At 54.6% G+C, this 19,758-nt stretch overlaps 1 protein-coding gene and 1 pseudogene across 2 annotated transcripts in view; both read left to right on the forward strand.

Annotated features, from left to right (window-relative positions):
* The window catches only part of PADI2 (peptidyl arginine deiminase 2), a 49,773-nt gene that overhangs the window by 833 nt on the left and 29,182 nt on the right, over window positions 1-19,758 (forward strand). The window contains exons 2-3 of the mRNA XM_079776235.1: window positions 13,349-13,532; window positions 14,495-14,567. Of these exons, the coding sequence (XP_079632361.1) occupies window positions 13,349-13,532; window positions 14,495-14,567 (257 nt within the window). The remainder of the gene's footprint in view (window positions 1-13,348; window positions 13,533-14,494; window positions 14,568-19,758) is intronic.
* Window positions 11,749-12,474, forward strand: LOC307102717 (density-regulated protein-like; annotated as a pseudogene). Its single transcript has one exon. The product of its transcript is annotated as a density-regulated protein-like (transcript).

Raw genomic sequence — 19,758 nt, forward strand, 5'->3', positions numbered from 1 at the left:
GTCTTCGTCAGAAGAATGCCCCTATTCGGGACCTGTTCCCCCACCCTTCTGTCCATGAACTTGGGTGCAGGATTTCTGAGACAGCAGAAAGAAGGGTGGGGGGGATTGAGGTCAGGGCCCCACCCCAACCCCCAGGAAGCAGCCAAGTCGAACGACCCATCTCCCTGAGGTGTGTGAGGTGGGCCTTGTGAGGGTGTGACTGATGCAAATGAAACGGTGGGGAGTCCAAGGATCATGCAGCCTCTCTTCCAAGAATTCCAAATGCTCCCCGTCGCCAGGGGGATGGGCTCTGTGCTGAGAGCAGGGGGCAGGCAGGGCTGAGGTGGGACCCCGTGCTGATATCTTTGGGGTGGGTCCCCTAACATCTCTGTGCCTTGAGCTGAGCGGGAGGTGCCCATGGGGCTTATTGCTCCCAAATCACTGTCACCTGGAGCGCCCTGCCGCTCTCAGGCCCCCACCAAACCCATCCCTGTGTCTTCCCACACACCCTCCCCAGCCCAGTCTCTCTGTCCCCTTCGGGCCCTGGCAACACTGCCCAGCCAGTCTCCTGCCGCCTCAGCAGGCACTGGCCACAAGGACACCATCAAGCCCCAGGCTCCTTCCGAGGCAAAGGGCCTGCTCACTGCAGGCCAGGCACCCTCCCCACTCAGCTGCCCTGGCCTCAGTTGTCCCACATGTAAATCTCAGGGCGGTTTCTGAGGGCCACAACACAGCAGTGGTGTGCAGCCCAGTCCTCGGTGGCCTGGGAGAGCTCCTCTTTTCCCACCCCCCATCCTGAACTGGGCACTGCCAGGGAGCCGGCGGGGAGCCAGGATGCTCAAGTCTCTAAGCCTCTGCTGTCACCATACCCGCCTGTTTATGCCCTGGATGCAGCCTGGAAGGCTGGCAGGGAACCTCCAGTGGGGGGTGGGGAGCAAAGAAGGGGGGCCCAGCCTAACTGGGGGGAGAGCGTGTGGGAGGTGTGGACTCGTCTTTGTCCTTTCTCAAGAAATCAGTCGCAGCCACAATGACCCGCACCTCGCACCCACACTTCACTAAGGCTCTCCACCCCCGGCCGAGAGAGGTGCAGTCGAGCCCAGCACTGCCCAGCAGCAGGAGAGTGCCAGCCACGAACAGAACCTCGGGCTATTTTCCATTTTCCAGTAGCCACGTTTTTAAGGTTCAAATAAATAGGTGAAATTAATGTCAGTAATACATTTTTTAAAATATATTTTATTGATTTTTTACAGAGAGGAAGGGAGAGGGATAGAGAGCTAGAAACATCGATGAGAGAGAAACATCGACCAGCTGCCTCCTGCACACCCCCTACCGGGCATGTGCCCACAACCAATGTACATGCCCCTGACCGGAATCGAACCTGGGACCTTTCAGTCCGCAGATCGATGCTCTATCCACCGAGCCAATCCGGTTTCAGCAGTAATACATTTTATTTAACCCAATAGGTGCAGAAATATTAGCATTTCGATTCGTAATCGATATAACAATTATGTATTAGGTCGTTTGCAGCCTCTTTTTCATATTAAGTCTTTGGGATCCAGTGTGTCTTTTATACCGACATCACATCCCAGTGCAGTAACCGCATCTCAGATGCTGGTGGCCACCCTGCTGAACAGCGCAGGCCTCGAGCAGGGTTTCTCAGCCTTGGCGCTGTTGCATTGTGGGCCAGAGATTTCATTGTTGTAGGGACTGTCCTGTGCATCGTAGGGTGTGTGGCAGCATCCCTGGCGTCTGACCCCGAGATGCCAGTAGCAGCCCCCCAGTTGTGACGATCAGAAAGGAAGCCCCTCCTGGAACTAAGTCTGCTGTTGTTCCTCCTATTTCCGCAGTGGTAAGAGCTCCTGTCAGTATTAATAACAGCAGAGGATATGAGTAAGCTCTTATGAACCAAATGCATTATCTGCTACCTTCCTCACCATAGACCTGGAGGTCCTGCTGGGATCAACCCATTTTGGAGATGAGGAGAGTGAGGCTCAAAGAGATGAAGCCATTGGCCCAACCTCACTTAGGACTCAGGCCCAGTTCTGGCTGAACTCATACTCAGCCTCCACTCTATCCTGTGTGACCCTCAAACTAGCAGGTTGAACTGGATGACCCTCTCAGCCAGTGTCTCTTCCACCCTCCACCTGGACCATGATCCCACTGCCCCCAGAGACTCACCCACCTGCTTTCCACCCTCCCCTTCCAACGGCGTCCCCCCTGACCCAGACAAAGGTCCTGACTCAAATCCCCAGGGGATGCTCCCCGCCCCAGGGTCTCCAAAGAGACACCCAAGGGCAAGGCCTGGAGGACCCTGGGCCCAGTTAGTGAGGGACTGGTATCCTGACTCCTCACTCCTTCTAAGGGAACAGGCCGTAGCTCCCACACCCTATCCAAGGGCCCTGGGCCCCCCTTTCCTGAGATGCACACACACCTGGGCCCTCGCCTTCCTCAACCCCAGCAGACCCTACGACTCACCCGCCCTCTCCCAGCAGAAGTGGCCCCTTGGGGGACGGATGCCCGGACCCAGCCACGTTCCGAGTGCTCGTCTCCGCAAGCTCTGAGCAGATGCGTAGAAAGAGGGAAGTGCGATTCTTTGTGTGGAGATGGACGTTGAGATAGCTGTTGAGGATACTTGTCATTTCCTCCCCCTGCTCCCACATGCACTATCTCAGTCTGGCTGTGTATGCCTTGCCCACACATGCCCCCCCCCCCCCCACGGTCTCTTTACCTGGCCGTCGCTTCTTCGCTGCGGCTGGCCTGGGTCCCCTCTGATTGTGACTTGAAGCGGGAGAGGGGGCCCGAGCGGAGTGGTGTCCCAGGTTGGTTTCACCATCTCTGGCGAGTGATGCTTTCCTGAGCTGGAGCCAGGGACACCCGTGGAGCCTGGAGAGAGTGGAGAAAGGGCAGCCTTGGGGTAAAGTGACGGCGGATCACACACCGCCCGGCTCTCCCACTGACCCACCAACCACCGGGAGACAGCTCCTCCTGTCCTTCCCTCGGCTTCTTACATCACGTCACGTCACGTCACGTCTCAGTGCGGTAACCGCTTCTCAGATGCTCCATAGCCACCTGTCGCTGGTGGCCACCGTACTGAACAGCCCAGGCTCAGGGTTCCCCACTGGGCAGCTATCCCCCAGGCCCTGGTGGGGAGAGGCCAGGGTCTGCACCCTGACCCTGCAGGAGCTCCAGGGCAGAGTAGGCGTTAACAGTTGTCTCTTGCCCCTGCGGGGCAGTCTCCTGGTTAAATTTGACTTCAGGATGAGCCCATGAGGTAGGAGGTAGGAGGTGATCCTGCCCCCTTCCCCAGGGAACCCCAAGGCACAGGCTGACCAGTCACTTTTCTCAGCAGGGCCTTGCCCCTCACTCTCTGGCCGAAGATGGAAAGAGGGTACCAGGGCAGAAGTTCCTAGACGTTGGCACAGTAAAACGTGGGGGACGCCAGGAAGAGTGCGATATGCCTCCCATCCCCATCTCGCTCCCTCGGCTCGCTCCCAGACTTCCTCCCTCTGTCTCTTGGTTGGTGTGTTTGGAAAGTATCCTTAGGACAAAGGCCAGGGAGGGTGTGCGATCCGGTCTGAAGCAACGGGGACTTGGGGTGCCGTGGTCTCCCCTCCACATAGAGTGCCAGGCCCTGCCTCACTGAGTTTTCTCCTGCCAACTCTCCCGCACAAACTCCGCTCCGGCCGCGTTGGCTTCGGGACGCTGTCAGCCCTGGAGCACCCAGCTCACTCCCACCGCAGGGCCTCGCAGGTGCTGTTCCCTCTGCCTGGAGCACCATCCCCCAGACCTCCACAAGCCTGACATCCACCCATCAAGTGTCAGCTCGAATGTCACCTCCACCAACATGTCATGGTGCCCTTCTCCGAGCCCCAGGCACTCTGTACCTCACTGCTGTGTTTTTTTCTTTGCAGAACTTATTATGTACTGGCCATTCCTAGCTAACATTTAGTTAACGCCCTCTTTTGAACCAGGCAGCCTTCTCAGCACCTTGCATAGTCATCTTGTTCATATTTAATAATTTACAGGTGTTTAAACTTCATAACAACTTAAGGAGGTAGGTGCTATCATTGCCCCCTTTTACAGTCAGGGAAACTGAGGTACGGAATGTTTGTCCAAGAGGACACAGCTGGCAAATGGCGGCAGCACAGAGCCCAGGCCCCGCCTGCACTGCCAGTGGCTGCCTGTGGGGACTTGTGCTTTAGTGTGACCCCCTCCATGCTCACTGGCTTGCTGGTTCCCGTGCCCCTCCAGCCCCTAAGTCAGTGAAGGGCTTCTTAGTTGAATGAATGAGTGAATGAATGAATGATGTGCAGCCTGTGATGTGCGTGGACTGGCTTGTCATGGGGCTGAGCTCTTCACCCCCGCCTCAAGGCACAGACACGGTTGGGTGGGCCAGTGGAAGGTCGGGGCATGTGGCCGAGCTTGGCCAGAGCAGCACCTGCTCCTGAGAGAATGATGGGCGGAGGAATCAGGCCAAGTCAGGCGGCCCCATAAATCACAACAGCACCCAGAGCCCTCAACCCTAAACAGGAGGCCCAGCCAGGAGCTGCTCCGGGCTCAGGTTTCAAGCTAATTCTCAGCGAGTGGTGAGGTTCCAAGGAGGACCAGGCCTGAGGGTCGAGCCCACAGCCTCCTGCACAGCTGGGGTCCCCGAGAGCCGTTCCTTCCTGCCCACAGGGCCCTGGGTCATGATGGGAGCACAGTAGTGGGGGCTCACCCCAGTGCCCACCCCCCAGCTGGACAGGCACACCTGCCTAACTTTGGGGGAGGCCAGTTTTCAGAGGCAGCTCTCTCCTGCCCAGCCATGCCAGACCCTGTGCCCAGGAATTTTGACTGGTCCAAGCCTCAGTCATTAACCCAGGAGCCCAGGGCGGAAGCCAGCCTTTGCTGTCCCCTTTCTGGGCCTCTTACCCCCTCATGAGAAGTAAGTAGGGGGCCCTAGCTGATTTGGCTCAGTGTATAGAGCATCAGCCTGCAGACTGAAGGGTCCCAGGTTCGATTCCGGTCAAGGGCACATGCCTGCCTGGGTTGCGGGCTTGATTCCCATTGGGGGACGTGCAGGAGGCAGCCAATCAATGATTCTCTCTCATCATTGATGTTTCTATCTCTCTTTCCCTCTCCCTTCCTCTCTGAAATCAATAAAGATATATATAAAAAAAAGAAATAAGTAGGGGGCTCTAGAGGCTCCGAAGAGCCTCTCATTTGACCCTCTCCTGAGCCAGGCTTGCCACTCACCCCGCCCCCCACCAGGTGTCCCTTCTTGGAGGACCTTTAGAGAGGACTGTCACCTACAGACGCTCTCTCAGGAAGGGAGCAGCCAGGCCTAGAGCTGACCTCACCTTTTGCCATTACTGGCCCTGAGACTTAGGTCAAGGGTTTGCCCTCTGTGGGCCTCAACATGCTCATCTGTAAAATGGGATGACATTAACACAGGCTTCATGGGGTTATTGAAAGGATGGACTGATATCATGTGGGCCAAGGGGCTGGAACAGTGCCTGGAACCTAATAAATACTCATAAGTAGTTATCATGAGTTAGTATTGGGTTCGTTATATATTATTAAATCAAATAATAATGAGATATGGCCTCCAAGAGTTCATAATGCTCATGAGAGAGAAATGCTGAACATTTGTTAAGTGTTGTTTGAGGCACCAGCAAAGGGAGGGAAAGATGAGTCCTGACTGATGGATCAGGGAAGACTTCCTAGAAGAGGTGGCAACCAAGATGCAGAAGGGACAGGTGTTCACAGTGTGACCAGGACATGCTATGCAGAAGCGGAGGTACCCAGCAGGAAACGTGGGACACATCAGGGCTGAAAGGGCAGAGTTCAAGTGTCCTGGAAGATAAAGCTGGAGAGTCAGTAAGCTCAAGACCAGGGTTTTGAATGCCAGGCTCAGGCAATGGACTTTGTTCTGTGGGCAGTGGGGAGTCATCAAAGGTGTCTGGGGAGACGGTGACCATGGAGTACATTGTTTCTTCCCTAAGGAGAGGGCCCGGGGCAGCTGGAGGCACCAGTGCCTAGAGAGAGGCTGTTGAGGTTACCAAGCAGAGAGGGAGGCTGGCTGAAGGCAGACGTCAGGGTTTCCTCCGCCAATCCCTGTCTAGAAGCAGCCACCCACCTCAAACCCAGCCACCACCTTGCCAGTGCGGAGGCCTTGCCTCCCTCCCCAGCCCCTCACCCGGAGGGGGCTCACCTGGGGTTGCATGCCAGGCTGGCACCCACAACCCCCTCAGCTCAAACTCCTGCAAAGGCCTGAGGACAGGACATTGTGCTCAGGCTGCCAGGAGTTGGGGTCACGGTGCAGCTGAGCCCAGTTGGTGTTAATGAGGCTCGGGGCAGGTGGACAAGCTGACAGCCAGACGCCAGCGAGGAGCAGGCATGCCGCACCCACGCCTGGGGCTGAGTGAGCTGCCCCCGCCTGCAAGGCCACACTGTGACCCTGACCACTGACTGGGTGAAGCCACCGAGACTGGGTAGCTCCCGGCAGCTGTGAAGCGAGGCAGATGATAAGTCAGAAAGCCCAGAATCCCCTGGGGTTGGGCTCAGTGAGCTTCCCTCTTCTACGTCTGACACTGCTTTCCAGTCTTGCTCAAAGATCCTTTGACACCAGCCAGCCATTTATCCATTTGCATGGCCACCACCTGGTCCCAGACCACCACCGTCGCTCACCTGGACAGCTGCAGTCGCCTTCTCGCTGTTTTCCTCTTCCCGGTATTGCTCTCCTGAGATCCACCCCCCACCCTGCACCCTGGGTCATCTGCCCACAGCGCAGAAACAATTGCCACCCCTGCTTTGAAGCGTTCATGCTCCTCGCCATGACCTGGCCCTCTCCTCCCACTACTCCCCTCCCCCGGCTCACAAGCTCCAAACTCACAGACCTCCTTCCAACTTCTCCCACGCGCTGGGCAAACGTCCGCCTCAGACCCTCACTCACCCTGCTGTCCTGGCTGCTTGGAAATCTCTGCCCTCCTTCCTCTCCTCGCTCTGTCCGATTCAGTGGTTCTCCAGCCGTGGCCCCCAGGCCAGCAGCACCAGCGTCTCCCGGGAGCTTGTGAGAAACGCCTGTTCTCATTCACGGCGTATGTGTGTATCAGATCATCACATCGGACACTTCAAATACATACAATTATATTTGTCCAGTGCTCCTCAATGAACTTGGAGGCGGGGAAGAAATACAGTTGCTCAGGCCCCAGCCCAACCCAGCTGCATCAGAAGCTCGGGGGCTGGCCACCAAGCTATATCTTAACAGGTCCTCTAAGATTTGCTGACACATGCTCAGATTAAGAAACACTGGCCTATTCATTCTTGTCTGTCCTTCAGAGGGGAAAGTGTAGATCTTAGCTCAAATGCCACTTCCTCCAGGAACCCTTGACTCCCCGGTCAGGGCCTCAGGCACACCACACGCCTCCTTTATAGCAATTACCATAGCTATAATCACACAATTAATTGCGTGACTCATTGACAGTCTTTCTCTTCCACTAGAACCGTGGTCGGCAAACTGCGGCTCACGAGCCACATGCGGCTCTTTGGCCCTTTGAGTGTGGCTCTCCCACAAAATACCATGGCCTGGGCGAGTCTATTTTGAAGAAGTGGCGTTAGAAGAAGTTTAAGTTTAAAAAATTTGGCTCTCAAAAGAAATTTCAATCGTTGTACTGTTGATATTTGGCTCTGTTGACTAATGAGTTTGCCGACCACTGCACTAGAATATATGCTCCATGGGTCTAGGAAATGTTTTTTGTCCATCTGCTCCCAGCACCTAGAACTGTACCTGGCACATAGTAAGTGCTCACTAAACACATGTAGAGTGAATGACTAACGGCATAAGCAAGCCCTCCTCTTCCACCCTTTCCTGCCGCAAATATTTCTATTAACTGCATGCCTACACTGGGCCAGATGCTGAAACAAAAAGAAAGACAGCCCCTATCTCCAAGGAGCTAACAGCCACAGGGGAAAATAAACATGGGGACAAATCAACTAAATTGTGTCTTCAAGTAGGGATGGACGGTTGCCAGGCAGAGAATTCAGGGGAAAGTGTTGCAGGTAGAAGGAACAACATATGCGAAGTGCACGGTGAGATGGAACAGTGCAGGCAGTTGAGAGGTTGGAAGGAGTTGCAGAAAATGAGTCTGGAGAGTCGAGCTGAGACGTAGTGGTGAAATGCCACTGAGTGAATTCCAGGCTAAAGAGTTTGGATTTTATTGTATGGGTCGGCACCGGGGAGCCACTGCATAATTTCAAGCAGGCGAGTGACCTGGTTTTTGTTTTTTTTGTTTGTTTGTTTGTTTTTTTGTCACTCCAGTTACAGAGTTTGGGAAGCCAAGAAGGGTGGCTTCATTCATTCATTTATTCCCGAAGTCTGTAGTGAGTATGGCCATGTGCTGGGTGCTGGGATACAGAGGTGGGCAGAGTAGGTGTGGCCCCAGGACCTGGCAGCCTGTCCTTCTGTCCGCACTATCTTTGTCTTTGCTGCTATCCCATAAGCAGGAGCTCACAGCTACCTCCAACACCCCCACTCTCACCCTGGATACTGTCCTGGGCGCCCACTGCCCCTGGCTCTCGGGTTTCTGTGGGGGATTCTGAGAGGTTCTCCTGGGAAGGGAGGCAGCCAACAGGATCCGCCTGAGACAATGGGCGCCTTTGTTGCTTCTGCCAGGGCTGCTCCAAGAATAGCTGTTTGCTCAGCTCCGAGCAGGGCTGGTGCTGGGGAGTAGGAGGGTGTGGGGCCCTGGAGCTTCAGCGTGGGCCAGGCGTTAACCCCCGAGCCTCTGGGCCTCCTCCAGCGTCTCCCTGGCCGGGAGGAAAGAAGGCAGCAGGAAGCACCACTTACAGCACTCACTACTGCCAGTCCGGGTCCTAAACCAACATCCTGCCCTGCGAGTTTGTAACGCATTTTTTTCCTAAATAGAATTGTATGCAGAAACCCAATATATAAAACCAGGTGGAATAACAGTGGCTCTAGCTGAAGTGGGGATCCAGCGGAGAGAACCCCAGCTTTTCAGAACCGAGGACCTTAGCCTTAGTCCTGGACCTGGTCCCATTCACTCAATTAGCACTTGGTGAAACAGAGGAGAAGCGCCTTGCTCCAGGCCACCCAGGAAGTTGGTGGTCACAGCAGGGACTTACGCTCGAGGAATATTTCCCAGGACTGAGCCCACGATTGCCCAAGCTCTTTTTTTTTTTTTTTTAGAAGAAAATAGAAAACTTTATTTTTTTTTATTTTTTTAATTTCTTTATTGATTAAGGTGTCACATATTTGTCCTCATCCCCCCATTCCCATCCCACACCCCTCCCCATGGATGCCCCAACCCCCTGTTGAACTTAACCATTGGTTAGGCTCTTATGCATGCACACAAGACCTTTGGTTGATCTCTCCCCCCTCCCCCCACCCTCCCCTATCCTCCCTCTGAGGCCCGATAGTCCGATCGATGCCTCCTTGTTTCTGGTTCTGTTCTTGTTCATCAGTCCATGTTGTTCATCATTTCCCCTAGATGAGCGAAATCATGTGTCACTAGAGATATACTTATAAGAATTGAATGTGCGACGAGCAATAATAGTTATGCTGACAGGCAAATGAATCATTCTGTAGTGAGTTTCTTTCTGGACCAACAGTTCTTTTGAGACCCAATATCAATGTCCACCAGTTCCTTATGAGTACATGTCGGCACTGACCCCTCAGCTCTGGATGGTGGACAAATGGTGGTAATGCAGGTCCGACTCCCTCTGGTTTGGTCTCGGCCGGACCCAGGGGCACGGCTTCACCCGGATCCAGGGGCCCACGGCCTCACCCAGACCCGGGGCCAGGCTCACCCGGATCCAGGGGCCCACGGCCTCACCCGGACCCGGGGCCAGGCTCACCCGGGTCCAGGGGCCCACGGCCTCACCCGGACCCGGGACCCAGGCTCACCCGGATCCTGGGGCCCACGGCCTCACCCGGACCCGGGGCCAGGCTCACCCGGATCCAGGGGCCCACGGCCTCACCCGGACCCGGGGCCAGGCTCACCCGGATCCAGGGGCCCACGGCCTCACCCGGACCCGGGGCCAGATTGCCCAAGCTCTTGTGATTTTTTTACCAAAACCATATTTCACCTATAGTGCTATTAGCAGTGTTCTGTAAATTAACTCACAGTTTTCTTCTAACTTCGTTTTAAGTGGAGATCTTATATCCTTGCCATACGTAGCAAGCCTTCAGCAATTGCCTTAAAAAGATAACACATTTAATCAATACATACATCTTTTAAAATGCTCATCCACGTGCCGCCTAAAAGCATCTTACACGTGTGCCCACACCTCCCTTTGGGAACTGCTGCCTGGTGCTTCTGAAAGGCTCACCTCCGTCCTGCTCGGCCCCCTGAGCGAGCCAGTAGCAAACTGGGCTCGAACCCACATCTTCTGTGCATGTGTCCCCAATCCAGGGTTTTTGCTTAGACTCTGTGCTTCTCCTGTGCCGGATATGGACAGAGGGCAGCAGGCCATGGCCAACAGGCGTCCAGCCTCAGCTCAGCCCAGTGTTCCCACGATAGGCTGGGGATTTAGAGGGTAGACGGACACGAATTTGAGTGGCCTTGGCGGTTCCTTATGGTGCTCCTTTCCCAGCGATGAGTGTGAGCTGCCGGATCCTTGCCCACTCTCTCCTGCCAGTGGCCCTGACCAGTGGGCTTTGCCAGGAGCCCCTGTCGCCTGGGGCCCGGGCCACGGAGACCCTGTGTAGTGGCCTCTGCAGATTCACACTCACCACAGTGGCCACCCAGGGCTCTACCCACCAGACGGCACTGCTGAACATCTAGACCAGGGGTTCCCAGACGCTAGCCTCTGGGCCAGCAGCCCCAGCAGCTCCTGAAAACACGGTGGAAGTGCACATTCTCAGGCCTCACCCCAGACCTACTGAATCCGAAACTCGGAGGAGCGGCCCAGTGCTGCTGCTGCTGCTGCTGCTGCTGAACTTCAAGAACCATTGGTCTAAACCTCATTCAACCCTGGCCACTGTTCACACCTCAGCCGCCCCAGCCACACCTCAGTCCTGCCAGCCAGACTCTCTGGGGATGGGATCCATAAATCTGTAGCCTTAAAATAAACCCTGAGGATTTCAACAGCACCCCTGATGATTCTAATGCCCAGCCCATAGCGGAGAACTATTCTGGAACCCAGGAGCACCAGGCTCTATAAATAGCAGATATGCCCTTGAGGCCGACACGTGTACCTACATCTTAGTCCCAAATCCCATGAGAATCCCACCTAAATCCCTCTGAGCCCTCTTTGACCTTTGGGAACCTTCGGGCCATAAACTGGATTTAGCAAAACCATCAGCCTTAGGCACCTTTCTCGCCTAGCCTCTTTGTCCTTCCTGTTACCTCCCCTTAAGCTAGTGTCTTAGGCAGCTTGGGCTGCTGTAACAAAATACCATGGCCGGGTGGCCTAAACGCAGAAATTTATATTCTCACCGTTCTGGGGCTGGAAGTCGGAGATCAGGGTGCCAGCACGCTCAGGTTCTGGTGAGGACTCTCTTCCTGGCTTGCAGCCAGCCGCCTTCTCACTCTGTGCTCCTCGTGCGGGAGGAGAAATCTCTCCCTCGTCCTCTTAAAAGGCGACCAATCCTTATACGAAGAACCTCACTCTCATGACTTCATTTAACCTTAAGTATGTTCTAAACGTCCTGTCTTCAAATACAACCACATTGGGGGTTAGGGCTTCGATGTGTGAATTTGGGGGGACACAAACATTCAGTCCATGGCAACTGGACCAACCCTCTTCATTTCCTGCCCTGAAATCTTGATGGCTTTTCAAGAAATTCCAGTCTCAGGTGGCCCGGGCCAGAGAAGAGGAGTTGCATGTGTCGTTTCAGCTGGCCGTAGTGGCGGGAGCGGAGGCGTCGGCAGCTGTACGACCGCCCGGGTTTGTGAGGTGGCTGCTGACATTTCTGAATCCGGGGGGCATGATTGCAAAGGAGACTCCAGGAGCAATACCAAGTTAGATGCAGATTACCCACTCCGGGTCCTTTACAGTATAGTGTGTTCATTACCAACAGAGTACTGTGAATATAAGCCTGATGTTGCTAAATGTAGACAGGAGTTAGAGAAGAATTTTCCAAATGAGTTCGCAAAACTTACAGTAGGAAATTCACCCAAACAAGAAGCTGGAATTAGTGAGCGTCAAGGACCAGCAGGAGAAGAGGAAGAGAAGAAAAAACAAAAGAGCAGTGGAAGGGGTCAAATAAAACAAAAAAACAGAAGACCGTACCACAAAAGGTTACGATAGCCAAAATCCCCAGAGCAAAGAAGAAATGCGTAACAAGAGTGTGTGACCTTGCGACTTTTGAAATTGATCTTAAAGAAGCACAGAGATTTTTTGCTCAAAAGTTCTCCTGTGGTGCCTCAGTGACAGGGGAGGATGAGATCATCATTCAGGGAGACTACAGACAAGATCATTGATGTCATTCAGGAAAAATGTTCAGAGGTGGATGCTGATAGCATTGAAGATCTTGGAGAAGTGAAGAAGTGATTTTGAAAATTGGTCTGTATTTAATGGTCTGAACTGAGAGTTGATATGGCCAAATGGGGAGAGACCTTTTGAAAAGAAAAAAAAAATCCTACAGTAAAACTGTGGACTACCCTGCTTGTGGGGGTTTTTTTGGGTTGTTGTTTTTTTTTTAATTGCCAACGTCTTGATAAACAGGGGAGACTGTCATGCTTATGCATGAAATAGAATTTAGTCAAATAAAAATTTTTGGTTACTTGGAAAATAAATAAATAAATTCCAAGTACTTCCCTCTCAATAGAAAACCACTCTGGATCCCCAAGGAATGACTCAGAGGAGGGGACTCTGAGCTGTGGAAGCTGCGGCGGGAAGGAGGGGTCTCTGTGGCAGAGCCAGCTCACGCCTGCCCCTGTGGGACCCACGTTCCAGGCTCCATCCCTGTGCAAACCCAGCACTTGGATGACGGCCTCCTGGCTTCATCTGAGTTCTCCTGGCCTCCAGCTCACATACCAGATGGGGGGTGGGAGACAGGGTCGGGGTTCATGCTGCCTTGGAAGCGAATTCATGCCTCGCCTGGGCCTCAGGCATCCACCCCTACGGCACCACAGAGCCCCCACAGCTGGCTGCCCATCAGAAGCGTCAGGAAGCTCGCTGAGCATTAGATTCCCAGCCCCCACGCCCTCGAACATTCTGACTCCGTAGGTACAAGATTGGCCTGGGAATCCGTACTTTAACAAGTGCCTTCTTCACCACAGGTGATGGCAGTCCAGCGGGGTCCTTTGGAGTCCCCCAGGCCAGACAACCTCGGAGGGTCCCTGCAGCCTCCCGGAGTCTCCTCCGCAATCTCCTTGTCCCACCTGCCCCAGGGATCCACCTAACCTTTCCTCTCTCCCTGCAGCGCAGCCCCCGCGGGGGCCCAGACCTTCAGCCTGAAGCGCTCGGAGCACGTGCGGGTGGAGGTGGTGTGTGACGGGCAGGCCGAGGAGGTGGCCACCAACGGCAAGCAGCGCTGGCCTCTCTCACCCAGCACCACGCTGCGGCTCAGCATGAGCCAGGCCAGCACCGAGGCCAGCAGCGACAAGGTACCACGGCTGGGGACGTCCACCCCACGGGCCGAGGGGGCCAGGGGCCGCGCTGGAGTCGAGACAGGCTAGGCCAGAGCCGTCCCATAGAAACAGAATGCAAGCCGCCCGTGTCATTGTCCGTTTCCTAGGAGCCACATGAAAGGAGAAAAAGAAACAGGTGGACTTAATAATGTATTTTCCTTAACTGCACATACCAAAGTATTACCATTTCGGCATGGTACCAACACAGAAAACATTAATGAGGTGGCTTACACTCTTCTTTTATACCAAGTCTAGATCTGGTGAGCCTTTCACACGTACAGCACATCTCCATCCGGACTTGCCACGTTTCGAATGCTCGATAGCCACCTGCGGCTAGTGGCTACTGTAGGGGGCAGCTCCGTGTTGACCAGGGGAGGATGGCTTCGTGGAAGGTTAAAATTGCGGGCTGCTGAACGGTGGCATATTAGAATCATTGGGAGTTACAGCCACAGGTGTCCTTGTTTTGATCCTGTATAAAATGGGCTGCTGGGTGCCCATGCCACCAAGCGATTTGCCCAGGTGGTAGAGCCAAGACCAGACTCTCCTCACTGGGTTCTCTAGTTATGAACTTCAGGTGCCCCGTGGCAGTGATGGGGCTGGGCCTTATCCAAGGGAAACAGCCTCAGCCCTGCCCCTGGTTGCAGATGTGGGGACCCCGCAGGCAGCAGGATATACCAGGGGGCACAGGTGGGCAGTCAGCACCCTGGATGCACTCTGAGGGGATGGGAATCCCCTATCTAGTTTGATAATCTGGGGGAAGCAGCCCACCCACCCCGGAGTGCTTCCTGGAGGAGAGGGTTCAGATGTTTGGAAAAAGCTGGCTGGCTTGACAGGCTGTGAGGTGAAAGGCGGGGAAGGTGGTCACTGTTAGAGTTTCCTGCCTGTGATAAGTGATCTCTGCTCTTCTCTCCCTCCCACTGCACGCCCTCCCTACCAAGATCACTGTCAGCTACTATGAGCAGGAGGGAAACAGCCCCATCGACCAGGCTGGGCTCTTCCTCACAGCTATCGGTGAGTTGACAAGGCTCTGGCCTGGGTGCCTCATCCCCGGGCCTGGCATGCGGCCCTTCTCAGCGGCACTTGGGCTGTTTTCAGTGCTGCAGACCTGGCACGCGGAGCTTCCTCTGAATAATGCAGGACGGAGGAGTGGTGCCCAGGCCCTTCTCTCCTAGGGTGGGGGGTGTTCTACTAGGGAGGAGGTGTGCCCTGTCTGCCAGCAACTCACCCCAAAGTCAGGGTCCCCCTCCCAGGCGCTCTGGATCACGGGGAAGAGAAGCCTGTTCCTCCCCTCTCCCCCTCCCCTGCAGCCTGGAGAAGAGCTTGCCTCTCATGGTGAGGGCGATGGCCTGCCCACAGTCTGTGCTGTCCTTGACCATCTAGCCACTCCTTTACCCTCCCTGGACCCAGAGATGCAGCCTGGGTCCTTAACCCACCTCGTTCAAGCCCTTCATTTAACTCATGAGGGCAGTGAGGCCCAGAGAGGTTAGGGGACTCGTTCATAGTCACACAGCAACTCGGTGGCAGGTTGAGTTCAGAACTCCGGATTATCCCCTCCCAGGTTTTTCCCATTGCACAGCAATCCCCTGTCCTGGGTGGAGCCCAGCCTGGCTCAGCAAGGCCCAGGGGTGTGGTCTTCTGAACCTTCCGTCATTCAACTCTTTTGCCGTTAGGATGTTAATGATACGTATTTTTAAATTTTTTAAACATAGAATGTGATTATATTTCAGAGGATGATTTGCCCATCCAGCCTTAGTTTAACATTGACAGTTGCTGGGGGTGGGGGGGGCGGGGAGGAGGAGAGGACTGCCAGCTATTGAGTGTTGACTACATGCTGAGTACTTTAAGAATGATACTGGTGCCTTCCATTTATTGAACACCTACTCTGTGTTCAGGACCATGCTGGGGGCTTTGTGGAAGAGGAGGAGGAGAAACACCTGACATTTATTAAGCACCTACAGTGTGCCAGGCTCTAATACTTGATGTCTTACTGTCATGATCTTAGTCTAGTCTTACCACTGTTCCAAGGATAGACACTACTGTTGTCCCCATTTTACAGATGACAAAACCAAGGCTCTTGAAAAGTAAAACAAACAGAAACTTGCCTGAGGCCACACACCCGGGAAGTGGTTTGTGAGAGCCAAGTCTTTTCCGTTATCTCGTATTCTCTGGGGATCTTGGAAGTCACCCCCCATACCCTCCTCCCCCCCCAAAAAAAAAACCCAGCTAGTTCCCAGACCAGCCCCTCCTTCTCCAGCCTGTGCTTTCAGCTGCCAAAATAGGCTGTGCTCTTCTGCTTCTCAGCTTGTTCCCAAAGGGCTTGGGTGCCGGTCACCCTGTCCCTCCTATACCGAGGGGGTGCCCAGCCTGGGGTGGGGTCGTCAGGACAACCTCAGGGTCCTAGAGAGATGGAAACTAGAGCTTGCCAAGCTGCAGCTGAGGGCTGGCATGGGGGTGGACCTCGCATGCACGCATAGCCCCCAGGTTGTCTCGGATGACCGTCCCCGAGGAAACCTAATCCCACAGAGGTGGACACCTGAGGAGGAAAGCAGGAAGGGCAGCGGCCGGAGGCCAGTGAAGTGAGGTGACCCCAGGGGCTGGCTGCAGCATTCACCGAAGCAAGGCCGACTCGGGATAGATGGCAAATAATGCACTGTGCGGGGGCAGGACTGACTTCCCCTCACCCCTAAAGACGGCAAAGCTTGTGCTGACGCCCCGGAAGATACTAAACGCACCCAGGGTGGATGGCCAGGCTCGTCCTTCTGACGTTCTGAGGTTGTGGTTTCACTGAGCAATTATTTTTGTTGTTGTTGTTACTCTTCACCCACGGATATTTTTCCACTGATTTTTAGAGTGGAAGGGAGGAGGAGAGATAGAGAGAAACATCGATGTGGAGAGACACACCGATTGGTTGCCTCACACACGCACCCTGACCAGGGCCAGGAATGGAGCCTGCAACGGAGGTACATGCCCTTGACCAGAATCGAACCCGGGACCCTTTAGTCCGCAGGCCGACGCTCTATCCACTGAACCAACCCAGCCAGGGCACTGAGTGATTACTTATTTAACTGCCACAAGGTCCAGATATTTAGGTTCCACGGGCCAGTAAAATGCCCACCACCACCCCCACACACCAAAAATAAATAAATAAGACTGGCATCTTTGATGCTGGGCCCAAAAAAAGACATTAATAATTTGTCATCAGTGATCACCATCATTTCAACATGTGAACACCTAAAACGTAGGCAGGCATAATCTCAGCACGAAAAGAGTCATTAGCATCGCAGAAATAAAGCTTTATGAAAAACTCACCTCCCTGAACTGTTTCCTGTCCCACCAGGGACCCTGGCGAGAATTTGGTCTTTCTGCCTTTCCAGGTCCTGTCTTCCTCTCGAGCATCTACCCAGGGGTGCTTGAGCCCTACATCCTGAGTAATCACTCGGGGGCAGCACCTCAGAGGCAGGAACAACCCCAAGTGGTGGGGTTGTCTCTCAAGGGCATATCTGAGTCTGTCTCACCCCAGTTCTGTCCTGAGCAGAAAGAATTCTGGACCAGAGTAGACAGAACTAAGTCTCTAAGTACTGGCTCTGTCCCCTCCAATCCATTGTGACCATCACCCCTCTGGGCCTCAGTTTCCTCATCTGCAAAATGGGCTCGCAGTGCAGTCTTGCACATTGCTTGCAAGGATTCGGTGGGGTGAGCGTGCAAAGAGCCTGGCATGGAGTAGGTGCTCAGGCGATGCTCTCTTTCCTTTTCCCCCTTCCTCTTGGAGTGGCTACACCTTCTCCCTGCCTGGGTGAAGTTGAAGAACCGGACTGCCCTCAGACTTCCTCTTGGAATTTGGGTGTAAACCCACAGTGCCCTTGGCCAAATCAGGTTCTAGGTCTTGGTCTCAGGCCTGCCAAGGACTTGTTGTGTGACCTTGACAAGTTGCCCACCTCCTCTAGACCTCACATGTTTCAGGCTATAAAATGAGGGGTTTGAGCCCTGGCCAGCGTGGCTCAGTTGGTTGGAGCATCGTCCCGAAGACCAAAAGGTTAAAGGTTTGATTCCTGGTCAGGGCACATACCTAAGTTGTGGGTTTGATCCCTAGTCCTCTGAGAGGCAACCAATTGATGTTTCTCTCTAATATTGATATTTCTCTTTCTCTCCCTCTCTCTCAAATCAATGAACATATCCCTGGTGAAAGTTTTCTTTAAAAAAGAGGGGTTTGAGCTCATTGATCCCTGAGGACCTTTAAGACTCCAGTTAGGACTGATTTGCAAAACTCTCCTCTTAAGGGAGAAGGTTGGGGTGGGAGGAGAGGTCAGAGTCTCACCCTCTTTGCTGTGGTCCTGGCAACGGGAGCAGTACACCAACAAGAGCCTTGACAATTTTTAGCATCCACCTGAGGTCCTCCTTCCTTGCGCCCCCTTCCCAGCGCCTAGGATGGCTGTGGGGGACAGAGACCTCCCCCACCACACCCCAGGCTGCCCGTTAGGGCAAGAAAGCCAGGCGCCCTGCCACTGTCCATGGGGCTGGCAGCCCCCCAAAATGCTTGTGGCTCTATGTCAGAGCTAAGGCTTCAGTGTCTAGATTCTTACTCAGGCAGACTGCCTAAAAGCCAATTTGGCATTTTCCGTTAATCTGCCCCACACCCCAGGCGCCACCTGACACCTTGGGGCTATTCCCAGGAGCTGAGGTAGGACTCGGAGCCTCTGGGGAATGTCTAGAGCCCTGAGACCCTCAAACAGATGTCCTCGCCCTCCTCCCCAGGAAGGCAGAGCCATCCCAGGAGGGCAGAGGTCACGCCAGCCCTGCTCTCCGACCCCACGAGGATCTCATCCCATTGGAATCTCGTTAAATTGGACACTGGGAGAAAGGTTGGCGGGGAGAAGTCCTCCAGGGATGGCTTGCAGCTTGGAGGGGATCCCGAGGGAGGGAGGAGGGGCGAGAAGGCCATTTCAGTTGAATTTGGAGACGGCTCATGGGTCATAAGACAGAAAATGTGCAGTGGGCAGTTGGAGGGTGGGTGGCATAGAAGCCCGATTACGTAATGCCCGGATTGCGTAACGGGGAGCCAGTGAAACCTACCCGAGTTTCAAAAACCAAGAAAGAGCAATAAGCGTCTTATTTAGTGTGTGGAGGTTGCTCCAGGCAGCTGAGGGGACGGGCCTGCCGGGGGACTGATGTGTTTCTTTAGAAGCTATTCGGGACTATTCGATTTCTTGTCTGTGAGGTGCACATAGCCATAAACTTCTCAATGTAAGAAATCCTAATGAAGTAAAGCACAATGAAGTGCTTTATCCTGGATCTCCTGTGAGCCACTGCTCTCAGGGACACACCCAGGAGCCAGCTCCTCCGGGGATGACCTTCAGGCGGCAGGGCAAGTGTGTGAAGGCGGCCTTGGCCTTGGGAAGCAGCCCAGGGCGGAGGGCAGCCTGGATCCGTGGAGGGAACAGCCCAGGGCAGGGGTCTGGATCCAGAGGCCCGAGCGGGACGCCTGGCTCTGCACTCTCTGGGGACTTCCTGTCACTTCCCCCCTGCTGCCTCGGTTTCCTCGTCTGTACGGGCAGGACAGAAGGGAGAGTGTGCCTGGGAAGTGCCTGCCGCTGCCACAGGGAACTGTACACCTGGGAGATGATTATCTTAAAAAGCAAAGAGAGCGACTCCTTCAGGAGGCCGGTCTGCAGCCGGTTCCCAGGGAGGAGTGTCCGTGGGGCGTGTCCCGCTGGAAAGTTCCTCAAGGTCCGGGAGCCAAAATCAATACGGTTCCTCCACCTGAGCCTGCAGCCTCTTTATCAGCAGCGGGTGGTTCTGGCTCTCCCGCTTTCTCCCTAAAGTCCTCAGCTTGCCCCAGCCGCCCAGGTTTCTGACAGGGGACGTCTCTGAGCCTGGGTTTGCTCACCTCTAAAATGGGAGCAATACTGTGCATCCCATAGGACGGGGACTCCTTGAGAGCAGGCCCTGTGCCCCAATGGCCCACCCCAGGGCTCTTGACCCAGGTGCTCACCAGTGACCTGCTGAGGGAATGGGGCCAGGAGGGAATACAGCTGCCTTAGAGTGTCTAACGGACAGGAGGGCTGCCGACGTGGGGGCGCTGGACTGCCCCTCTCCCACGGACCAGGTGCCGTTAAAGCCGCCCCTCCCGCAGCCTCCTTCTCGCCCCAGAAAAGCCCCATTCGAGGGTGGGAGGGAATCGAACTGTGAGCAAAGGGAAGATGTG

The sequence above is a fragment of the Cnephaeus nilssonii genome (genome assembly GCF_951640355.1).
Source record: "Cnephaeus nilssonii genome assembly, chromosome: 7".
In the NCBI taxonomy this organism is placed as follows: domain Eukaryota; kingdom Metazoa; phylum Chordata; class Mammalia; order Chiroptera; family Vespertilionidae; genus Cnephaeus; species Cnephaeus nilssonii.